This window comes from Limanda limanda, chromosome 8 (genome assembly GCF_963576545.1).
Source record: "Limanda limanda chromosome 8, fLimLim1.1, whole genome shotgun sequence".
NCBI lineage: Eukaryota > Metazoa > Chordata > Actinopteri > Pleuronectiformes > Pleuronectidae > Limanda > Limanda limanda.
In genome coordinates, this window is record NC_083643.1 from 3,318,085 (window position 1) to 3,338,555 (window position 20,471).

The 20,471-nt window shown below is 43.1% G+C and overlaps 1 protein-coding gene across 1 annotated transcript in view; it reads right to left on the bottom strand.

Annotated features, from left to right (window-relative positions):
* The window catches only part of kiaa1549la (KIAA1549-like a), a 68,807-nt gene that overhangs the window by 18,704 nt on the left and 29,632 nt on the right, over positions 1 to 20,471 (bottom strand). The window contains exons 10-14 of the mRNA XM_061076429.1: positions 18,947 to 19,118; positions 16,459 to 16,619; positions 14,769 to 14,804; positions 8,116 to 8,309; positions 2,398 to 2,543 (exon numbers count right to left, since the gene is read on the bottom strand). Of these exons, the coding sequence (XP_060932412.1) occupies positions 2,398 to 2,543; positions 8,116 to 8,309; positions 14,769 to 14,804; positions 16,459 to 16,619; positions 18,947 to 19,118 (709 nt within the window). The remainder of the gene's footprint in view (positions 1 to 2,397; positions 2,544 to 8,115; positions 8,310 to 14,768; positions 14,805 to 16,458; positions 16,620 to 18,946; positions 19,119 to 20,471) is intronic.

The window sequence follows — 20,471 nt, forward strand, 5'->3', positions numbered from 1 at the left end:
ATATACATTATATTCATATTGTTGTTAAAAAATTTCAGTCAGTTGAGATAAATCTTGAGGAGAAACATTTTGGGTTGTTTTGTGTCTGTATAGACCTACTATAAAAAGCACTTTGCATTTTTAATTTTGCTACTTGTACTTTTACTTTTGATACTTAAGTACATTTCAACACCAGATACTTTTGATACTTAAGTACTTTTAATATGAGCTACTTTAAGACTTTTACTCAAGTCATTTTCTGACGGGTGACTTCTACTTTTACCGAAGTCACTTTCAGGTAAGATATCTGTACTTTTACTCAAGTATGGCTTTCAAGTACTTTATACACCACTGTGAAAAACACAACAACACTGCAGCCCTATGAATTCCTTTTGACGTGTTTTGTTTGCGACAGGATAAATAAACTCCTGTGGGCTGACGACTGAGCTTTAGAGGAGCCGGTAGATTCCGTTAATCCGGTTTCCTGCTCCACATTTAGCATAAAGACAGAGGATTTGTGCGTCTTGGCAGGAGACGGGGTTTCTCGTGTCAGTTTTTTTAAGTGTCACTTCATTCCTTTAAGTCTTTAAATGAACTGGCAGTGAAACCTGAGTGCAACGTCTCCTGCTGTCTTCGGTCGTGCTGATTATCAGAACTTATCTTAGATCTTCTTTAACAGATCACAAGTATATGAACTGAAAACTGTCCATCTCCAGTTTCCTGAGCAATCTGGTGACAAATCAGACAATTACTGGTCCTCTCCTCCCTCCATTCACTCATTCGGCTGCATAAACACAATAAATGACACAAATTACTGTGAACGCTGGTTTGCTGATGCAAAAGGGTTTGAGAGCCACAGCGTCTCCGAGTGTCAGCGAACAGAAGCAACATCGCAGCGTTATCAGGGATCAGAGACGTGTTTATGCAACGACTCTGCCAGCTGGAAAATGTTCTGCTGAACAAGTCGTATCGAGGATGTGTTCACTGCCACGGCTGATAACAGGTTCAGGAGATGAGAGCGTGAGCAGCAGACGATCCTGGGACATTCTGTTTTTTACTTTGAAGATACGGATTTGTCTCTGATTAAAAAGTATTAGGGCCAAATTCGGAGATTTCAGGAATATAGTTGTTTTATAAGGAGATTAAAGAACAAGGGGAACGAGTGTTGGATGAGTTTCTTCTCCTCCTGTTTCCTGTTGTTTCACAATCCGGATATTTAGGATCATGTGGAGCAGATGAGACAAAACAGTATTTCGTTTTTTTGTGAACCTTAAACACTAAAATACAAAAGTAAAACTAACAAGATGTTCCACACATGCGTCTGATTTCAAACCTTAAATATGTCACGTAAATGAAAACTGCATCTTTATTCTAATAATATTAATGAATTTATCTTGTTTGTTGTACTTTTGCTAAATCGTGGTGTATTTTGAACTATTTTTGGCATTTACAGTCAAATTTATTTCTTTGATTTATAATTTTGAATACAGTTTTGAGGTTTTGGCATTAAACCAGCTCCATACAGTCGTTTACAGCTTGTAAATCATTAATATAACGTTTTATTAAGCAGTGATAAACTATAACGTGTGATAAAAACAGTTGTTTTCATTCATTTGTGTTTAATCTGCTAATAAACCCAGAGCCTCGGTAGAAAGACGGGAAAGAAACAATCCCTGTAATTAAAATTATAAATGCTATTTGATTTTAATAGTGATTTATGATGAAGTAGAATCTTGAGTGTTTAATGATGCGTCGTTTTTCCGATACACAAATCCCGTGCTGTGGGTTGTGTGTCTTTGAAAACACCTCACGTGACTTCTATCTGCACGCTGCAGTTCCAGCGCCGACCCCTAGGAGTAAAGTGAATCATCTGCAAAGAGAAACACCTGGAAAACCCTGAAGTGAAGAAGTCTGAAACGTCTCTTTTGATTCGGCAGACAGGTGTAACCAGCGTGTGTGAGTGTGTGTGTGTGTGTGTGTCTGTGTGTGTGTGTGTGTGTAAAAAAAGACCAGAGAGTAAGTGCTGTGAGAGTCAGTGTCGTCAGCTCCGTGATGCAGCAGGACGCTGAGTCACTGAAGGATTGAATGCGTTTGTGTACGTCATGAGTTCATATTAATGATCCTGTGGGTGAAGTATCAGGACCGTGTGTGCGAGAGGAGCAGTGTGTGTTTGTGTGTTTGTGTGTGTTTCATTGTGTTGTCAGACTTTTGTCTCCACATGCATCCACCGTCTCTTTCTACTCCCACAGTCCCCCCCCCCCCCCAGTTTATCCTTAATCTTATTTCTGTCTTTCATCACAGCTCAATCGTTCCCTGCTGATACCTCCTCCTCCTCCTCCTCCTCCTCCTCCTCCTCCTCCTCCTCCTCCTCCTCCTCCTCCTCCTCCTCCTCCTCCTCCTCCTCCTCCTCCTCCTCACCGTTGGCGCTCCTCTTGTGCAGCTCCTCCTTGGCGTTCTTGGTGCTGCTGCCGGTCGCCGTCCGACGGGCCGACGAGCTCTTGCTGGCGTTCAGCTTCGCCGAGCCGCCGCTCGACACCGAGCCGTCCTCCTCGCTTGGCAACCGTCTACAGTAGCCATGGCAACAGAGGGAAGTGAGGGAGGAGGAGAGAGGAGGGGAGGGCTTGTGAGTCTCAGCATGTTCACAATGAGGACATCATCAGACAGTTCATTCTGTCAAAACACAATAGATCCATTTTATTCTGGGGTTTTAAAAAATAACTTTAACACTTGGTGGTCAGACAGCGAGTGAGAATAACACAGTGATGATGTGACTGTTAACTGATAAACACTTAATGAAATACTTGAATGTGCCTGTTGCACTAATGTAAACTGTAGTTCTTTGTGTATTTAATTAAAGAAGTATAAAGTTGTATTATTTCAAAAAAATGTCATGTTGCAAAAGGACAAGTTGAACATCAACAATCAGCTGAATGAAAGGTCTTCAGAGAGAGAGATCAGCACACACACACACACACACACACACACACACACACACACACACGTAAGTGCACAATTGTGTCTAAACAACAAAAACATGCAAAAACATGTATGATAACTGACTCACACACACACCAGGAAACCCATGTTGAATACACAAACACACCCACACACACACAACCATAGGTACTTGTACTGTGATTTTGCCTCACACAGTCCAGTATCCCTCCCCCCCCCACGCACATACACACGCACACACACACACAGACACACACAGCCTCGGGGCATGTAAGCCACAGCAGAGACACAACGTGACAGGCCGTTCTACAGGTGGGGAGAGACGCACAGATAAGTGAGACTGGACATTACAGAGCCACAGGCTAACACACTCTGAGTGAACACACACTCTGAGTGAACACACACTCTGTGAACACACACTCTGCAGCCGGGTCCCAGTAAATGTCAGGTGGTGTTAAGCAAAGAGCTGCAGGGACGGAGGCAGGAATCCGAGGCGTGTTCCCAGTGAATCTGTCGGGAAGGTCAGCGAGAGGAGGAATCAATAATCCCAGTGAAGTCACGTCCGTGGCCCAGCTCCTGTTCCTCCTCCGAGCCTCACACACACCACCAGCTCTCGGGAGGAGCAGCACAATCAATTCACTGTCTATGAAGCTGCTGCTGCTTCACCTCCTGGAAACAGAAGAGCTGCTGCAGGGTTTCACCTCAACAAACCGAGATTTGATCCAGTACCGGGAGTCTAAAACATTTCATTTCAATGTTCCTTTTCTGTTTGCATGATGTGGAGCCCACAGTGAAGTGTGTGTGGGTTGTACTGACTGCAAACCACAAGTCATTTCACAGATGTACAAATGACAGTTATGCAACTGAGCCCCTCTCGACTGTAAGTGTGTGAGACTTCTCGGTGTCCGGTGCAGAGGACGAGAGACTTTCAGCTTCTGGTTTTCCTGCAGCTCATCTGTCTTTAAAGTCCTTTCCCTCTGATTTATGAACCCGAGCCTGTTTGTGTGTCCGTGCACTTGAGGAGAGAAAAACTCCCTTCAGAAGTTTTTCGCCCCGTGCTCCCTCCCTGCTCTGAAGTCCAGGGATAATTGCATCCTCTGTTGTTGTTGTAGTTGTTGTTGTTTTGGTGCACGGCTCCTGTGGCTGCACTGCTTACAGGGTCTGAGATGCTGCCTCATTTTATAATAAGTGCATAAACAGCGTGGAAGATTAAACCTGAGATTCCTTCTTTTAAAGAGCTGGCTCCCCTCGAGACGCATGTGTGTGTGTGTGTGTGTGTGTGTGTGTGTGTGTGTGTGTGTGTGTGCAGGTCGGTAAAAAGCTTATTATCTCCGTGTGGCAGCTCCTCCAGCTTTTTACCCTGTCATCATTGTTGCACTGAATGGTTCCCTCTGGCGCGACTGTACCAGGTTTATAAATATACATGTGTTTATCATCCTTGAGATGCAAAGCACAACTAATCCCACCTCCGTTCACTTGTGTTTAAAACCAGGCTCAGTCATGTGTGTGTGTGTGTGTGTGTGTGTGTGTTTCTCAATTAGCATTTCTGTGAGAGGAGGCATGATGCGTTTAATTTCCGACTCCAAAGCTCCTGCAGGAAAGACGCTGCAGTTGAACGTGGGCGGGAGGGAGGAGCTTAGTGTTGTAGAGAAAACGTCCGGGGAAGGAAACGTTTAAAAATATGTTTTCATCACTTTGCTCTAAAGGGTTTTTCGGTGTTGGCGAACACAACGGATCACGAGTGGTAATCTCAGTGAATCTGCTGGGAATGAAACTGATTTGCATGTTTTGAGGAATATACGTTTATAACTGTGTGATCTCGCCAGATGTTTATAAATCGGATTCATCGCTCACGCAGAGAATAGACGAGACAATAATGATAAGTAGAAAGTCCAAAAAGTTATGTGGTTCATAGAAAAATACCCAACAACAGAATGTGTCTGTGTGGTTCTTTCTTCACAATCTTTTCCTGATACTAATGATCATGTGGAGTTGATGAGACAAATCAAGTGTTTTGTAATTTGTGAGACCTTGAAATGAAGAATAACTTTAATATGACTTTATTCCTGTATTCTGATTATATTCATTCATTGCAATATTTATATTTTCCTTTATACTATCTTGTAGTATTATTTATATTATGGTCACTTACTTTTAATTATTTTTTCTGTATCATGGTCACTACTGTTGCAATATTACTTATAATACTTTTGTTTTCATTACAATAACACTTACATCACTCCACTTTCTCCCCAGTACCTGCTTTTGCACAGTGTCTGTTTTGCAGGTTGTTTTTGTTTTCTGTATATTTTTACTCTCATTATGTGTAGTTTAGTAGTGTATATATTTTGATCTTTCTTTTTTATTGTTGCTTCGGCACTGTTATTTAAATTCTGTTTTTCTCTTTTTGCTGTAACAAGTGAATTTCCCCGTTGTGTGGATAAATAAAGAAATCTAATCTAATCTAATCTAATATTTTTGTAAAACTTTGACTATTCTCCTCCTCTGGAAGCTCTGGATCAGATTCAGTTGTGACAAAAGCCTGATGAACTTTTCCTGAAACCAGCGTAGAGGTTTGTAACTGATCGGATTCTCATCCCACAAACTAATGATTAGTTAAGCTGAAACAATCTTGACACAGGTGTGAAGGCAGAACTACGATCAGTAACTGTTTTGATGTAAACATTCGTTCTCCGAGGGGACCGATGCTTTTGCCGGAGGCTGGAAAACGTCCTTCATTTCTCTGTGTTACATTATTTTCCCCATTGGCATCTTTACTACTTGTCTGTGTGAGTTGAGCCATTCACAGAATATATCAAGTTGATATTTTAACTCTGTCCATGCTGTAAATAAACTGGATAATGAAGCAGGAACTGAAAAACCATGACTCACATTCAGGTGTTTATCTGTAAACCGCTCAAAATAACTGTGGTTAATATATATTCATGATAAAATTAACATTTTACGTTCCTTAGCTCTTACAATCAGGGTTTCTGAAGGTTTCAACAAGTTAATTTTAAGACACTTAAATGAAATGGACTGGCTGACGATCAGTTATCAACCTGTTTGTAGTTTTATTAAATTACAAACTTTGTAAACATTACTCTTAAAAAACTAATTTCTAAGCACGACGTAAGCAGAGTAAATTGAACGGTGATGTAATAAAGATCAACCCGCACATATTTTCCTGTTTAGTTTGTCAGATTTTAACATATGTGACTACATTAAATCTTAGTCTTTAAAAGATTCCACAGAAACAGATCAGACACAAATCAGAGTTTAAACTCAGTAATTCGGAAAAGCTGCTGAATTCAACTTCAACATTTCCTGCCTGAGACGCCATGTGTTCCCTCTGTCAGTGAACAGCTCCTTGTTAACACTGGACTTATCCTCAGATCCTGTGGATCTCAGGGAGTCTGTGCTGCTTCTTCCTGGTTCAACACTGACGTCTGCTCGAGGGTCTGTCACCGTTTCCCTGAGTGAAGAAGCAGCTGCTGCAGGACTTTGTGATTCTCCTCCACGAGGCAGCGAGCAGGGAACTGAAGAATCGTCTGTTATTTCAACTCACTGCAGAATCACAGGTGATGGTGTCGTATATATTCGTTAGAGTAGATAATTTTGGCGTGTGTTCAAAACATAATGACAGGCTTACATTTATGATACCTGCCTTCTGGACTCTCAGACATTCTCAGAGAGTCTTCCAGATGTTTATCTTGGAAGTTCTCTCCCTTTTTGAAATGATCCTTGACTTTGGGAATGACCTCTGACCAGCTAATGGATGGGTGTAGAAGGATCGTCTTGACCAATGTGTCTTCATGTTCGGACACAAAAGCATGTCCTTCTTTAGTCAGAAATCCCATGGGGGGACGGCATTTACCTGAAGTAATGGGCGCAACCAAACTCTCTCTATATATATTGTGTGTCCGACCCCTGGGAGTCAGACTTCACTGTTGGCGTGTGATTTCTCCGGGTGTAACCATGGTGCCCGCCCTTACCTGCAGATCTTCAGTGTAATAAACATATTATACAAACAAGAACGAGGTCGGCTGAGTTTCCTTCATCATCACCAACTTCAACAACAACCTCGACCTCTTGGCTGCCCAGAATAAACCTTAATGGTAATGTTTTGAATTAATATGTTTTGGCAAATCATCCACAAATGAGACCATGTTTGAGAAACACGTATTAGATGTCGACTTCGACTTTTGACTTTGTCCCATCCACTAACTCGGAGGAGGAGGTGGGGTTCATGAGACGTTTCAGCTTCACTTTTGAGGAACAGTTGTGATGAATTTGTCACACCGCGGTGAGGTTTGTCTTGTCTTGGGGTTTTTGTCTCGTAACTTCCTGTTTTATTTTGAAATCCTAACTCTCCTCTCGTTTCAGGTCACTTGCCCTTCCTCATGTGTCACCGGTCTGATTGTCTCTGATTGTTTCCACCTGTTCCCTTCACCCTCATGTGCTTATAGTCTGCGTCTCCCCTTTGTCTTGTGCCGAAGTGTTTCGTTCTTGTTCGTGCACCTAAGCCTTACCCACAGTCATTGTCATTTTTGCCAAAGAGTTTCTTGCTACGCCACGTAAGTTGTTTTCTGTTTCCTCCTTGAGAGTGATTTTTTGTTTGTTAAAGTTTTCCAGTTTAGCTTTGTTTTGTGTTGTTTGTAAACTGTTTTTCTTCCTCCCTTTTGGAGCGATTTACGTTAAGAGAGATTTAGTTAGTTTGTTGAGCCTCCTGTTTAGGTGAGCCTTTTCTTTTGCCCCATTTATTAGTAGTTTGGTTTTCCTCCTTCGGGAGCGCTTTTGATTTCTTGCTCTTGCCATTTGTTTGTCCTCCTTCGGGAGTGGTTTATGTTTAAAAGCTTTTTCTTTTTCTAGTGTATGTTTTGTATTTATTAGGAAGTTTTTTTTCCCCAGTTATTGTTTGCCAAGTATTATATTATTATATAGATATAGTTAGTGAGTTTTTCATAGCCTTCTTGTTTGTCACTCTGCATTGAGGTTCTGAAATCAATAAAGTGTGCTGGTACGTGATATTCTCTGCTTCTGAGTCCTCATTCCAGTCCAGGCCTGACAGAATTTTGAAATAAGTTCGATATCTTCCCGAAACTTAATTAAACAAACAAACAGCATCAGATATGAACGATCAGGGATTCATTAAAGCGAAGTAAAGAGTCAGTCACTCACCCTCCTTTGTGAATGTCGGCCGATGGCGGCCTCTTGCTGGCCGTCCCGTCCTGGTGAACCTTCTTATCCAGGGACAGGGACAGCAGAGCATCTCGCACCGGCAGCCCCAGCACCAGCGTTTCCTTGGTAACGGAGACGGCGTCGTCGCCCGTGCGGCCCATGTGCTTCTTGGCGTAGTCGAAGCCCTGGACCGGCTGGAGGAGGAAACGAGGACACGTCACGAGGGTCAGAGACACGAAGCTCAAAGCTCGGGTTTCACATCGATCCGTCAGGAACTCAACTCTGCAGCTCTAACGTTCAAAAGCGAAAGTTTAACAAGTTTCAAAGGATCGACAACTGGTTCAGTTTTCAGTTCCTCCGATGGATTGATGGACTCAATTCAGAATAACAACGATCAGCACATGCAAACATCACAAAACGAGAAAACAGACACTGCAGGATGATACAAGTTCATATTTCCATCCCAGCGCTGCAGGCCGATGAGCAGGAGACACAGGAAGTCGATGTCGTTTACAAGCAGTGATAATGAGCGTGAGCAGGAAATCAGCCGTGAAGCAGGATTCAAAGGAGCAGAAACGCTAATGATGGTCAGAGAATTCAACAATTATTACAACTATCATAACAAAGGACAGATAAATATCATAAAACAAGTTTATAGTTAAGTATATGATGAATTTTGTCATCATTTAAAGTGAGAGATTGACATTTTCCTCGTGATCGAGATCCCAACTCAACAGACGTCAAAGCTGTTTCACAATTAACACGCTAACAGATCCGACCTTTCTCCCTGTTTCTTATTAATCAGCCGTCAAACACGTCCGTGGGCATTAAGAGAAACTCTGAATTAATAAATGGATAAATCACAAAGACGAGCTGCTCCTTTGAAGTCAGAGCTTTTGGCGCAAAGAGAAGGAACGTTTTTTGCGTTTTGCTAAATCCTCCGAACGCCCGACACATTCTTCACATCTCTGCAAGGGACTTTTTCAATTTACAGAACAGAGAGAAGCAGGAGAAAAGAAGAGAGAGTTTTTTTGAGGTTACACAACAAAGCCAACGGAACCCTGATTTCTTTTTTTTCCTTTTTTTGCTTTCCCCCTTTTTCTATTTTGAGCAGGCACTAAAGTGGGACGCCTAATGCATTTGATGATGCATGCTCAATTCCGCAGAGCATGTGAGGTTAGGCAGTGTGGGCATCCGGCTGATGGCGTTGTTAATAATTCATCAGTCATACACACCACTGTGCCATCAGCCAGCTCACACACACACACACACACACACACACACACACACACACACACAGACACACACAAGGCTGCTGTGGATGAGTGTCGGGAAATTGATAAATGCTCATATAGAACTCACACACACTATGAGAAAGTGTGTGTGTGTGTGTGTGTGTGTGTGTGTGTGTGTGTGTGTGTGTGTGTGTGTGTGTGTGTTTGTGTGTGTGTGTGTGTAACCTCTACCCGCTGAAGTGATGTATGGTGACAGTTGTGTCTCTTGTGAAGATGTATGGAGAGTGCAAACATTAATTTGCCGGTGGCCTCTTACTGTTCATAGACACAACTTCAATTTCCCCTGTCTGTGTGTGTGTGTGTGTGTGTGTCTTAGTTCCAAATATAACCCCCCCACCGATGTGCATTATGCGTATGGATTATTGAGAAGCAGACGTTAGACGTGGGGTCAGCGGTTGAACTGAGAGTGAACCTGACACGTCACTCGGCGGCTGATGGGTCGGAGACAGTATGGATTCCCAGGGCTGAGAGGGGGGGGGGGGAGCGACCTTGAGCGTTTGTCATGGGCGGTATTTTACTTTTCTCCTCCTCTTCCTCCTTCCTCCTCATCCTCCTCCACCTCTCTTCATATCTCCTGACAGCGAGTGGACTTAACAAACGGCCGCCTTAATCTTGTGAGCAAGCTGCGTTTAATGAAGATCTGACTGCAGACAGGGCTTGTGGGCGCACACACACACACACACACATATACACGCACACACACTCACACACAACCGTTAATAATAGTGATGGAGGAGATTAGCAGGAGAGAAGAGAGATAGAGAGAGAGAGAGACATGGGGTCCGACCACTTCCTCTACTCTAAGATGCCGTGTGAAGCGAGCGAGAGCGTCACCACATTATCCTCACTTTACTTTCCTCGGCTCGCACTATCAAACAAGCTTCTCCTCTAAATTTAACTCGGAGCAAACAGCCGACAGCAGCTTGATGAGGTGCAGCAGATGGACGAGAGATACGCTCCGGTCCCCCGGCGGCCATATTGATTTAAATTCAGCTGGAGCCGGCCGGATGGTGGAAGAGCACCGCAGAGGGGCCGCATGCTGAAAGAAAAGCTCTCCTGAAGAGTGGGGTGCATTTAGAAAGTAAAATAAGACACAGCAGGGGGCGGGGGGGCTGAACAGATTAGACGAATCTTCTCTCAGGGCAGGTTGGGGCCGTGATGCAGCAAAATGCAAAACACCTCGAGTCCTTTAAACGGCAACTTTCAAGTGAAGAAAATGGATTCGCTGCTACTTTTGCTGATTCCAACTCACGCAGGTCGTCTATCTGAGGATCTCTCGGCTTCGGGCGGAGCCACAGAGGGAGAGAAAAGCGTTTTGATGGATGTTCCGGCCGAGTGATGAAGTGGGAGAGTCTGGCTGGAAGTCTCTTTAATGCTTAAACCCACGGGCGCACCTCACACACGCCCCGGTATCGACCAGCGGCTTCAGGTCGTCCTTCAGGGCGACGGAGAGCTGAGCTGCTGCAGTGGATTAACTCAACAGGGTTTATTATTACTGCTTACACCTGGAATGAATATGTGATATTCATCTGGATCTGGATAAAGCACATTAAAAAAAAGGTTTACTCAGGAAAGAATCAGACATCTGCCATATGAATTTATATATTATACGTCTTTCTGTAATTATACAGTACAAATCATGATGTAATCATCCTGTCCCACTGCACTTTGCCTGTAATTTACGGTTATTTGCAAAGAAAGGTGTAGATATGCTTATTTTATTCTATTTCATACTTTCACGTGTTCTAATCTCGTCTTTATTTTGACAATGTGCTGATGTAACAAGTGAATTTCAGCAGCTTTGGATCAATAAAGTCTTATCTTAACTTATCGCATCTTATCCATACCTGCGTTCTTTGTGGGTCACACTGTAAACACCCCTGCTGTTGTGTTAAGTGACTCTTTGTTCCTATTTCTTCTCGAACTCTGACATTTCTTGATGATTCTGCAGCTAAGTACGAGGTTAGAAGATCAGTGATTGGCTTCGGATTTCGAAGTGACCAATCCAAGAAGGAGGATGAGAGCATCGGCCACTGACCCCGCCTCCTTTGTCTCTACCCAAGCGAACGTGTAAGTGAAGCTTTGCACTCGTTGTGCTTTTAAATTCTGCAGCAGCGTCTCCGAGAGGCTGCTTCAGAGTCTGAGGCTGTAATACTTTGTAAGATGGCGTCTGATCACGTCGTAACTTCATGATCCAAACAAACACATTCGAGACGGAGGAGTCTCCTGACAGCCGCTCTCTCTCTCTCTCCAGGACGACTCTCATCCCGCTGCACTCTGCACATTAACAAGTGTCACAAGGAGTTTGCAGAACCAGCGACAGAAATACAACGTCTGCAGCCTCTTTCCTCACCTCCACACTCCCAACGAATCCCAGTGTCAGAAGGGTTTGTGTTTCATAATTGCTCAGATAACCATTGGCTCTGGATTTATGTTTTCCTGAGGCAAAGGGCGAAAGAAGAAATTGGGACGAATTAAATGCAAAAAATTGCATTTGGACTCCCGGCCAAAGCCCCAAAAACCAAATTAATTAAATCAGGCGGATTTCTTTGCAGCAAATTCTTTTCTTTTCAAGTTCTCGTTCTGTGTCTCTTCTGCAGCTCAGCAAGGAAACAGGATCTGTGCACTTAAAAAGAAGATTCATATTAAAGAAGGGGGAGGAGTGCGGATTTTGTTTTTTATTATACTTGAATCACAGCAGAAAAGAACCATTCCGCTCGTCCTGCCGATTTAGATGCTGACGATGTTAGAACATGTTGTTCTCTCTTCTCTCATTTCCTGTCGCGTCTTTTATTGTGAATTGTTTAACGTCGAGTCCAGAAACGTGGATACAACGACTTGAAGAAAACTTGAACCCATCTTTTAATCAACAAGAAGTGTTTAGCTGCAGTTTTCCCCAAATGCATTTAGTAAAATATTTATCTCATCTGCTGGAGCACGCCACGGCTCAGGACCGGGAGAGAGTAAACACGGCTGTGGAGGAGAAGAGCAGCGAGTTCAGCCTCACGGCACCGACAGTGACGGCTCGTATCTCACAGCTCTTTAATATTTCATGCTCCCTCGTAAAAAAAAAAAAAAAACATGGTATAAGCAACATTAAATGTTTGTAAACGATTGGGAAAATCAACAAAAGCTCGGAGCAAATAAAACAGTAGAACAGAGAGAACGCACACACACGCTTATATGTTAGACTCACACAAATATAGATTTTTGGAAGCTGATCCTGATCCTCATGAATAATTCACTGATATATATATGTGTTAAAAACACAAGCAAAACAGAATCTACAAAAACAAAACATCTCTTTGATTAAAAAGCTGTTAACTGGAGTCTTAGTTTTACTTCCGGGTTTTTCCAATGTGATATTTACATGTTAGCAGCTCTGGTTAACGCTACACAACCAGAAATCACTTCTAATGAGAAAAAGTAAAACTAAAATACTTATACACAGATTTGTGATCACGCAAAAGACCGACCTGACATTTTCTGCAATATCTGAAGCAGGTATCAGTATTGGAATATCTCTAACATATAGAAAAACGAGGAAAGAATTAAATAAATATGACCATAAATGATATTTGCGTTGTTTGTTCTGTGAAATAAAGTTGTTTGTGTGTCTTTAACACAAACACTGACACTAATATATCTGTGTCAGGCTCCTAGAGGCAGATTTTAAGCAATCAACCAATAAATTGATCAAGCTCTGGTGTATATACGTAACATTTCTGCGATGTTCACCCTCTGTTGTGTCTGTGTCTGTCCACCGGCTCCATTACTTGAACGAACATGTCTCACCTACACACTCGTCCTCCCTTTACCTCGATCGGCCTCCAGGGGGGATGAGGACAGGCCGGACGGAAATAACCCACAGCTGTGATTTTTAATCCGTCGTCTGTGGCCAGTGCTGCTGTGCGTTAGGCGACACACGATAATGCAGCTATAACCTAATCCTCATATGAAAGAAGAGCAGGGCTGAGGGGGGGGGGGCTTCTAATAAGAGGATAAGACAATTGGCTTGAAAAGAGAAAAGGCAGACAGAGAGTCGGACTAAGCTTCAGTCCCGTTTTATATTCTGCAGAATTGGAATAGATGGGTTTGGTTTGCAGGTGCTGATGTTTAACCCCGACTCCGTCCAGCAGAGTTCAGCTTGTTTTTCTTAGCTCGTTAATTCAGTCCATCGACTCCGACCCAAACGATTGTGTTCTTAGGGAACGTGCTTGTGAATTTTAAAACAACCCCGTCGTTACAGGTATTTCACCCCCCTCCTCCTCCTCCTCCTCCTCCTCCTGCTCCTCCTCCTCCCGCTGCCGATTGATCTCAGACGGCCAATGAGGATGGTGGAATAATATGATGTCCACAGCACAGAAGCCACATGCAAGAGTTTACCTGGCAACAAGGACAGGCAGCACACAACACGCCAACAACCAGCCAACAACCAGATTGTACAACAACTGAGCAACGCTGCAACAAAGCGGTGAGACAGTCAGACAGACAGTCAGTGAGTCAGTGAGTCAGTGAGTTAGTGAGTCAGTCAGTCAGTCAGTCAGTCAGTCAGTGAGTCAATGAGTTAATTAATTAGTGAGTCAGTCAGTCAGTCAGTCAGTCAGTGAGTTAGTGAGTCAGTCAGTGAGTAAGTGAGTCAGTGAGTTAGTGAGTCAGTCAGTCAGTCAGTCAGTCAGTCAGTCAGTCAGTCAGTCAGTCAGTCAGTCAGTCAGTCAGTCAGTGAGTCAGTCAGTTAGTGAGTCAATGAGTTAATTAGTTAATTAGTTAGTGAGTCAGTGAGTCAGTGAGTCAATGAGTTAATTAGTCAGTGAGTCAGTCAGTGAGTCAGTCAGTGAGTCAGTCAGTCAGTCAGTCAGTCAGTCAGTCAGTCAGTGAGTCAGCCAGTCAGTCAGTGAGTCAGTGAGTCAGTGAGTCAGTGAGTCAGTCAGTGAGTCAGTCAGTCAGTGAGTCAGTGAGTCAGTGAGTCAGTGAGTCAGTGAGTCAGTGAGTCAATGAGTTAATTAGTCAGTGAGTCAGTCAGTCAGTCAGTGAGTCAGTTAGTCAGTCGGTGAGTCAGTGAGTCAGTCAGTGAGTCAGTGAGTCGGTGAGTCAGTGAGTCAGTCAGTCAGTGAGTCAGTGAGTCAGTCAGTCAGTCAGTCAGTGAGTCAGTGAGTCAGTCAGTCAGTCAGTCAGTGAGTCAGTCAGTCAGTGAGTCAGTCAGTGAGTCAGTGAGTCAGTCAGTCAGTGAGTCAGTCAGTCAGTCAGTGAGTCAGTGAGTCGGTGAGTCAGTGAGTCAGTCAGTGAGTCAGTCAGTCAGTGAGTCAGTGAGTCAGTCAGACAGACAGACATCCACCTGACCAGAGACTCAGTGAATACCTGGTGGTGGTAACTGGCCTCCCTTCTGTATGACGTCTAAACAAAGAGAGGGTCAAAGGAACAAGGTCAGGGAGGAGTTCACATAGAATAGAACAGAATAGAGAAAATATAACACAATATAACAGAAAAGAATAGGATAGAACAGTATAGAACAGGATAGAAAAGGATAGAAATGGATAGAAAAGGATAGAATACACTTTTGGTTTTCTTGCCCAGAAGAGAACATTTCTTGCTGCATCAGGATATTTGTCATGAGCACCATGAAAACATTTGTAAACATACTTCTCTTCTGACAGAATATTTTTAACGTGGTCAAAGCTTTTAAGCCTTTGATCTCAACAGAAATGTTCTGTGTGTTGGTTTATTCATAGCGTCGGGGGGGCTGGGGATCAGAGGTTTGTGTGGAACCCGTTGACCAGATCCAGACCTTAAAGAAACTTTGAAAACATGAAGAATTCTAAACAGAGTTTGGTGGATTTGTTACAGCTGCAGCTCTTCTGGCTCAGGAAGCAGAGGATCATGGGTAATATCCAGCATTCAGGTGATAGACTTTGTTTTTTCTCTACATTAGAAACCACTTCATTGCTCGGACACATCCATCCATCATCTCTCAGGTTCTGGTCCAGAGGTAAGTTTCCCTGTAGGTTGGCCAAGATGTTCTTCTGCCTAGTCACACTTCCCAGTTCTTCCCCAGGTGTTCCAAAAGCCAGATGGGATATGTAGTTCCTCCAGTGAGCTCTGGATCCAGCCTGGAGTCTACGCCCCAGTTGGGTTTGCCCGGTAATCCCAGTGTCCAGGAGGTGTCCTTGTAAAATACCCGAACCACCTCAAATGTCCCCTTACGATGTGAAGGAGCTGCGTCAGAAGCTTCCCAGCGATTCTCTTGTTCACGAGCGGCAGAACATCCTGACCCGATCAACCCGGCTGGTAGGAATCTGCTGCTCACTCACGCTCATTTAAAATGATTGATTTCCATTTAATCTCCAATTAACTGATGTTGAGCGAATGCTACAGTTGTGAAAGGGCCAGCATCACCCGGAGGTTCGATTCCCAGCACGCTGAGCCCGGCCTGCTACACTCACCCGCCCGATTAGACTTTGCAGCATGCATGATTAGCAATGACTCCGGGCGATTGGGCTGCGGGAGAACAAACGAGTGAGGCATCGCACAGATGGCGTTCAATTCTTCTGACCTGAAGGAATAACTTAACACAATTGATTTGCTGTGCGATGTGTCACATATTCAGAGCCGGGGTTATGTAAGCTTATGTAAGATTTGGCGTCTGGGGCGACGTTGAGGTGAAGGAGCGGCGTTGGAAGCTTTTCGGGAGGAGACCCGACGCTCATGAAGAGCGAAGGAACGGTAGATCACGGAGAAGAATGAGAAAAGAGAGGAGGGAGGAGAAGAAGGAGAGGAGACACACAGCAGGAGGTAAAATAAAGACATCAAGGGACAGGGTTGGGAAGCTATGGCTGCGTCACTTCTGCTACGTTTCCACATTTCTCCTGAGTTTTCAAGATCCTCAAACTGAGAATTTTGTTTTGAAAATGCTAAGCGTTTTTAACACTAGGTTTGGCCCTAATAAAAAAATCCATGGTCTTATTCTTTGCTTCTCCATCGTTTTTTAGAAACAAAGCAACTAACTCCTCGGTTTTAAAAAATACCATTTTCCAAAAATGAGAGTCTTTACCTTGGAGCGGGTTTTGAACGACCTGAAGGCGCCGCTTTTGAAGATGACCCGGTTCCTCTTGCACAGGATGAAGGCCACCATGCCGATCACCACCATCAGCAGGAAAAGCGGCGTCAGGACGGCCATGATCCACAGGTTGCCGGGCGGAATCTTTACAACAGCTGCAAACACACAAACACAAATTGTCACAAGTCATTCCTGAGCAGTTGATGACAAAAACAAATTGTTTGTTCAGACTGGATGAGTCTCCTTCAGCTGGTATAACCAAAGGTTTTATCAGTTTGAGTTAATGAATGTTAATACAAGGTCTGAGCAGGTCACTGACAATCACCGGTGTCATAACCAATTCAATATTTCCAGCACCTTTACACACTTATAGGAACAGAATCCACTTACTAAATGAGACACAACATGCTCATTAAATATATTCACCCTGTACCCAGTTATGATGAAGCTGTGGATTGTACAACAAATGTAAAAACAGAAGTCGTAAATTATACTTGTAATTGTAGAAACTCTCCAGAATGTGGTAAAAGAAGTGGTCCTCAAATGAGGGTCTGAGGAAAATGAAAAGTTTCCAAATTCATCCATTAAATCTATCATTATATTTATGTGTTCGTGTGGAGAATATAAAAGACATTTCTAGTGTGTTGCTCTTTAACATAATTAAAGAATATGTCAAATTATACCAAAGGACAAACATGACGGGTCCCTGAAATACTTCCTATCTTGTATAATAAATAGCAAAAATACTTTAAAGTACAATGCAGCGGTTTTTAAGAATAGAAGGTCTTTTTAATTACATATTTTTTCTTTGAGCTTCTCTGCCACCGAGCAGTTTTGCCAACGGGAAGTGTTTCCATCATTAGGAGGAACCCAGTTTGTTTCCTCTGAGCCCGTAAAGCCAAACAAAATGAATTTTACAGGAACAGCGTGTTCAGTTTCCGGTCCCGAGCACCGTGAGGCTGGGAAAGACGCTCAGAGTTGTTGGTATCTGTCCAGTTTGTTAATTACAGATTCAGAGGGAAATGTTAAAAGGGAGAACGAGTTTCGGAGGAACACTCTGTCCTCGGCAGCAGCTTCGGTACCAACATCCTGCTGCACGGCTCGATAATCCCTGGAAGGAACAGAACCTCCTGAACTTTGCGTTAGATAACAACAATCTTTGATTCGGAATTCATGATTCTCAACGCGGGTTGACGCTCTGACGTTTTATTGGATGCAGGGGGGCATTATGGAAATTTATGGAAATTTATGGAAAACCCAAATGCTACGGAATGTCACTGGAAGCCAAAACCGTTACGCTTGACTTCAGCAGATAAACCCCCGAAGAGTCGTTAAACTGGGAGTGTTCTCGGCCCGGTGCCGTCTCTCTATCGGCTGCTGAAGGAGAAATGAGCTCTGTGAATTGACTGCACATGTGTAATTTCCACGCACGCTAATGTATAAATAGCTAAATGCAATATAGGATTTAATATTTCTGATTCAATATATTATACATTAGGTTGAAGATTAGACTAATGAATATAAACAACAAGACGTGGATCCTTCGACTGGAGGGAAATGAGAAGCCAGAGTGGAGTCGGTCTAACAACATCTCTTCAGCTCCTTTACCAACATGTTGCAGTCTCTGTAGTTTAATATAAGTGTAAAGGTGATATCGGACGATATGATCAAAGACATATCTGCGTTTGATTGCAGCAGTGGAGTATAAAGTACTTGAAAGCCATACTTGAGTAAAAGTACAGATATCTTACCTGAAAGTGACTTCGGTAAAAGTAAAAGTCACCCGTCAGAAAATGACTTGAGTAAAAGTCTTAAAGTAGCTCTTATTAAAAGTACTTAAGTATCAAAAGTATCTGGTGTTGAAATGTACTTAAGTATCAAAAGTAAAAGTACAAGTACCAAAATTAAAAATGCAAAGTGCTTTTTATAGAAGTCCTATACAGACACAAAACAACCCAAAATGTTTCTCCTCAAGATTTATCTCAACTGACTGAAAAATTATAACAACAATATGTATATAATGTATAATTTTACAAATTTTGAACCCTAGATGAGAGAGAGAGAGAGAGAGAGAGAGAGAGAGAGAGAGAGAGAGAACCTCCGCTGCTCAAGTAACGAGCCAGTTTTGAGAATGTAAGAAGTAGAAAGTACACATACTTTTGTTCAAATGTATCGAGTAAAAGTAAAAAGTCGTCAGGAAAATAAATACTCAAGTAAAGCACAGATATGGGGAAAATCTACTTAAGTACAGTAACGAAGTATTTCTACTTTGTTACTTCCCACCACTGGATTGCAGGTATAGAAACTTGTATCTGACAAAAGAAGAAATGCAGAAACGATGTGTCCAGATAAAAAACCCAGATCATGGTTTCAAGAGGGAACTTTGCAAACGCCGTTGAGTTTGAGTAAATAAAACTTTGCATTGTGTCTCACTTGCTTGTTCCCTCAGACGTATGAGGTTTGATGACAGAGGTAAACTCACGTTCTGCCTGCACTTGTACGAAGTATCCCAGCGTCAGAGCCATGGTCTGGGAGTCCAGGCTGCTGAGGGTCTTGGCAGCAGTGGTCCCAGTGAGGGCGGCTCCGTTCAGCTGGGCGTAGAAGGTCATCTCCGCTGGGTTCTTGGGGCCGGGCAGGCGGCGGATGCTCACCATCTGGAGGAGAAGCAAAGAGAAGTGTTCAAATATCCAGGCCTGATGCTGACGCTGCTTTTAATTGGACGACATAAGCTTTCTTTGCTTTGCTGATGAGACACAACTTCATCTCAGCTCCAAACCTCCTGTCGAGTGCTTTCATGAAATAAAAACATGGAGATCATCAACCTCAGCTTCTCTGAAACGTGGGAGATTTAGTTCTGTCCCTGGACGGCTGTTCCATCCGCCTTCCCCCAGGAAGTTTGATTCAACTCCTTTTTATTCCACTTCTCCAACATTAAATCCGTTACAAAATCCCTCAAAAATCTTTCCACACTCGGCTCATCTCCCTGAATCTGTGGCAGGGATCCTCATCCTCGGCTTGGTCACCTCCCATCTCGGCTCCCAGCAGGAAACTGGTCCGGCTCCAGTATGAGCATCACTCTGCTGCCAGGGTTCACACCTGAAACAAGCCCCGGCTTCCCAGTGACCCTCTGGCCCTGGTCCACCATCACCTGTCCGACACCCCCCCCCGGACCCCATCCCAGACCCTCCTGTCCGTGGCTTTTGACCAGCTGCCCATTATTTGGTTTAATTTCCTTGTTTACCTTGAAAAGTGCTATTTAAGTCGAAGGTATAATTATAATAAAATGACTTGAATTATGAAAACTATCTGAAATTGTCATAATTAGGTTGAAGAAATCTGTAACACATGTGGAGACAAGGAAGTTTCTTTTTGAATAAACAGAAAGGATCAAATGAAGCTTTTCCTTTTTTAATCCAAATAAAAATCAATTGTTCTGAATAACATTCTTCAGACTTTAATCGATTATGTGGTATATTTAGCAAATATATCCTTTCTTACATGGTTATAAACCAATGTTGAATTATCACAAAATCACTGTTGGTTCATAGAAAAAACTTCAACAATCTAGACAAACGCTAGATTCAAAAGAAAGTTTTTAGTTTATTTGAAAGATAGAGAAAAAATCAGCAAAACACATCCAAGGACAGATTCAATAGAGAAAAAAAAAATCCTTTATCTGCTCAAACCTAAGATTAGAAATGTCGTCTTTCTCCAAACTGTGAATCAGCTGCGACGCTTTGATCACGACGAGCCGAGAGCGGCGAGATAACGACACTCAAGGAAACAGTGAGTCACTCCAAATCTCAATTTCCTTTCATCACACATCAAACATCTTATTTGAATTTGACGAACACATCAGAGGATTTAATCGGGTGTGCTAATTTGATTTTGTCGTAAGTAAAAAGGAAGGGATGTGTGATATTAAATGGCTGGATGACTTCTCCTCTGACTCCCCCCCCCCCCCCCCCCCTCTGTCTCCGCAGCCATTAAACTGGTCGACTGTGACT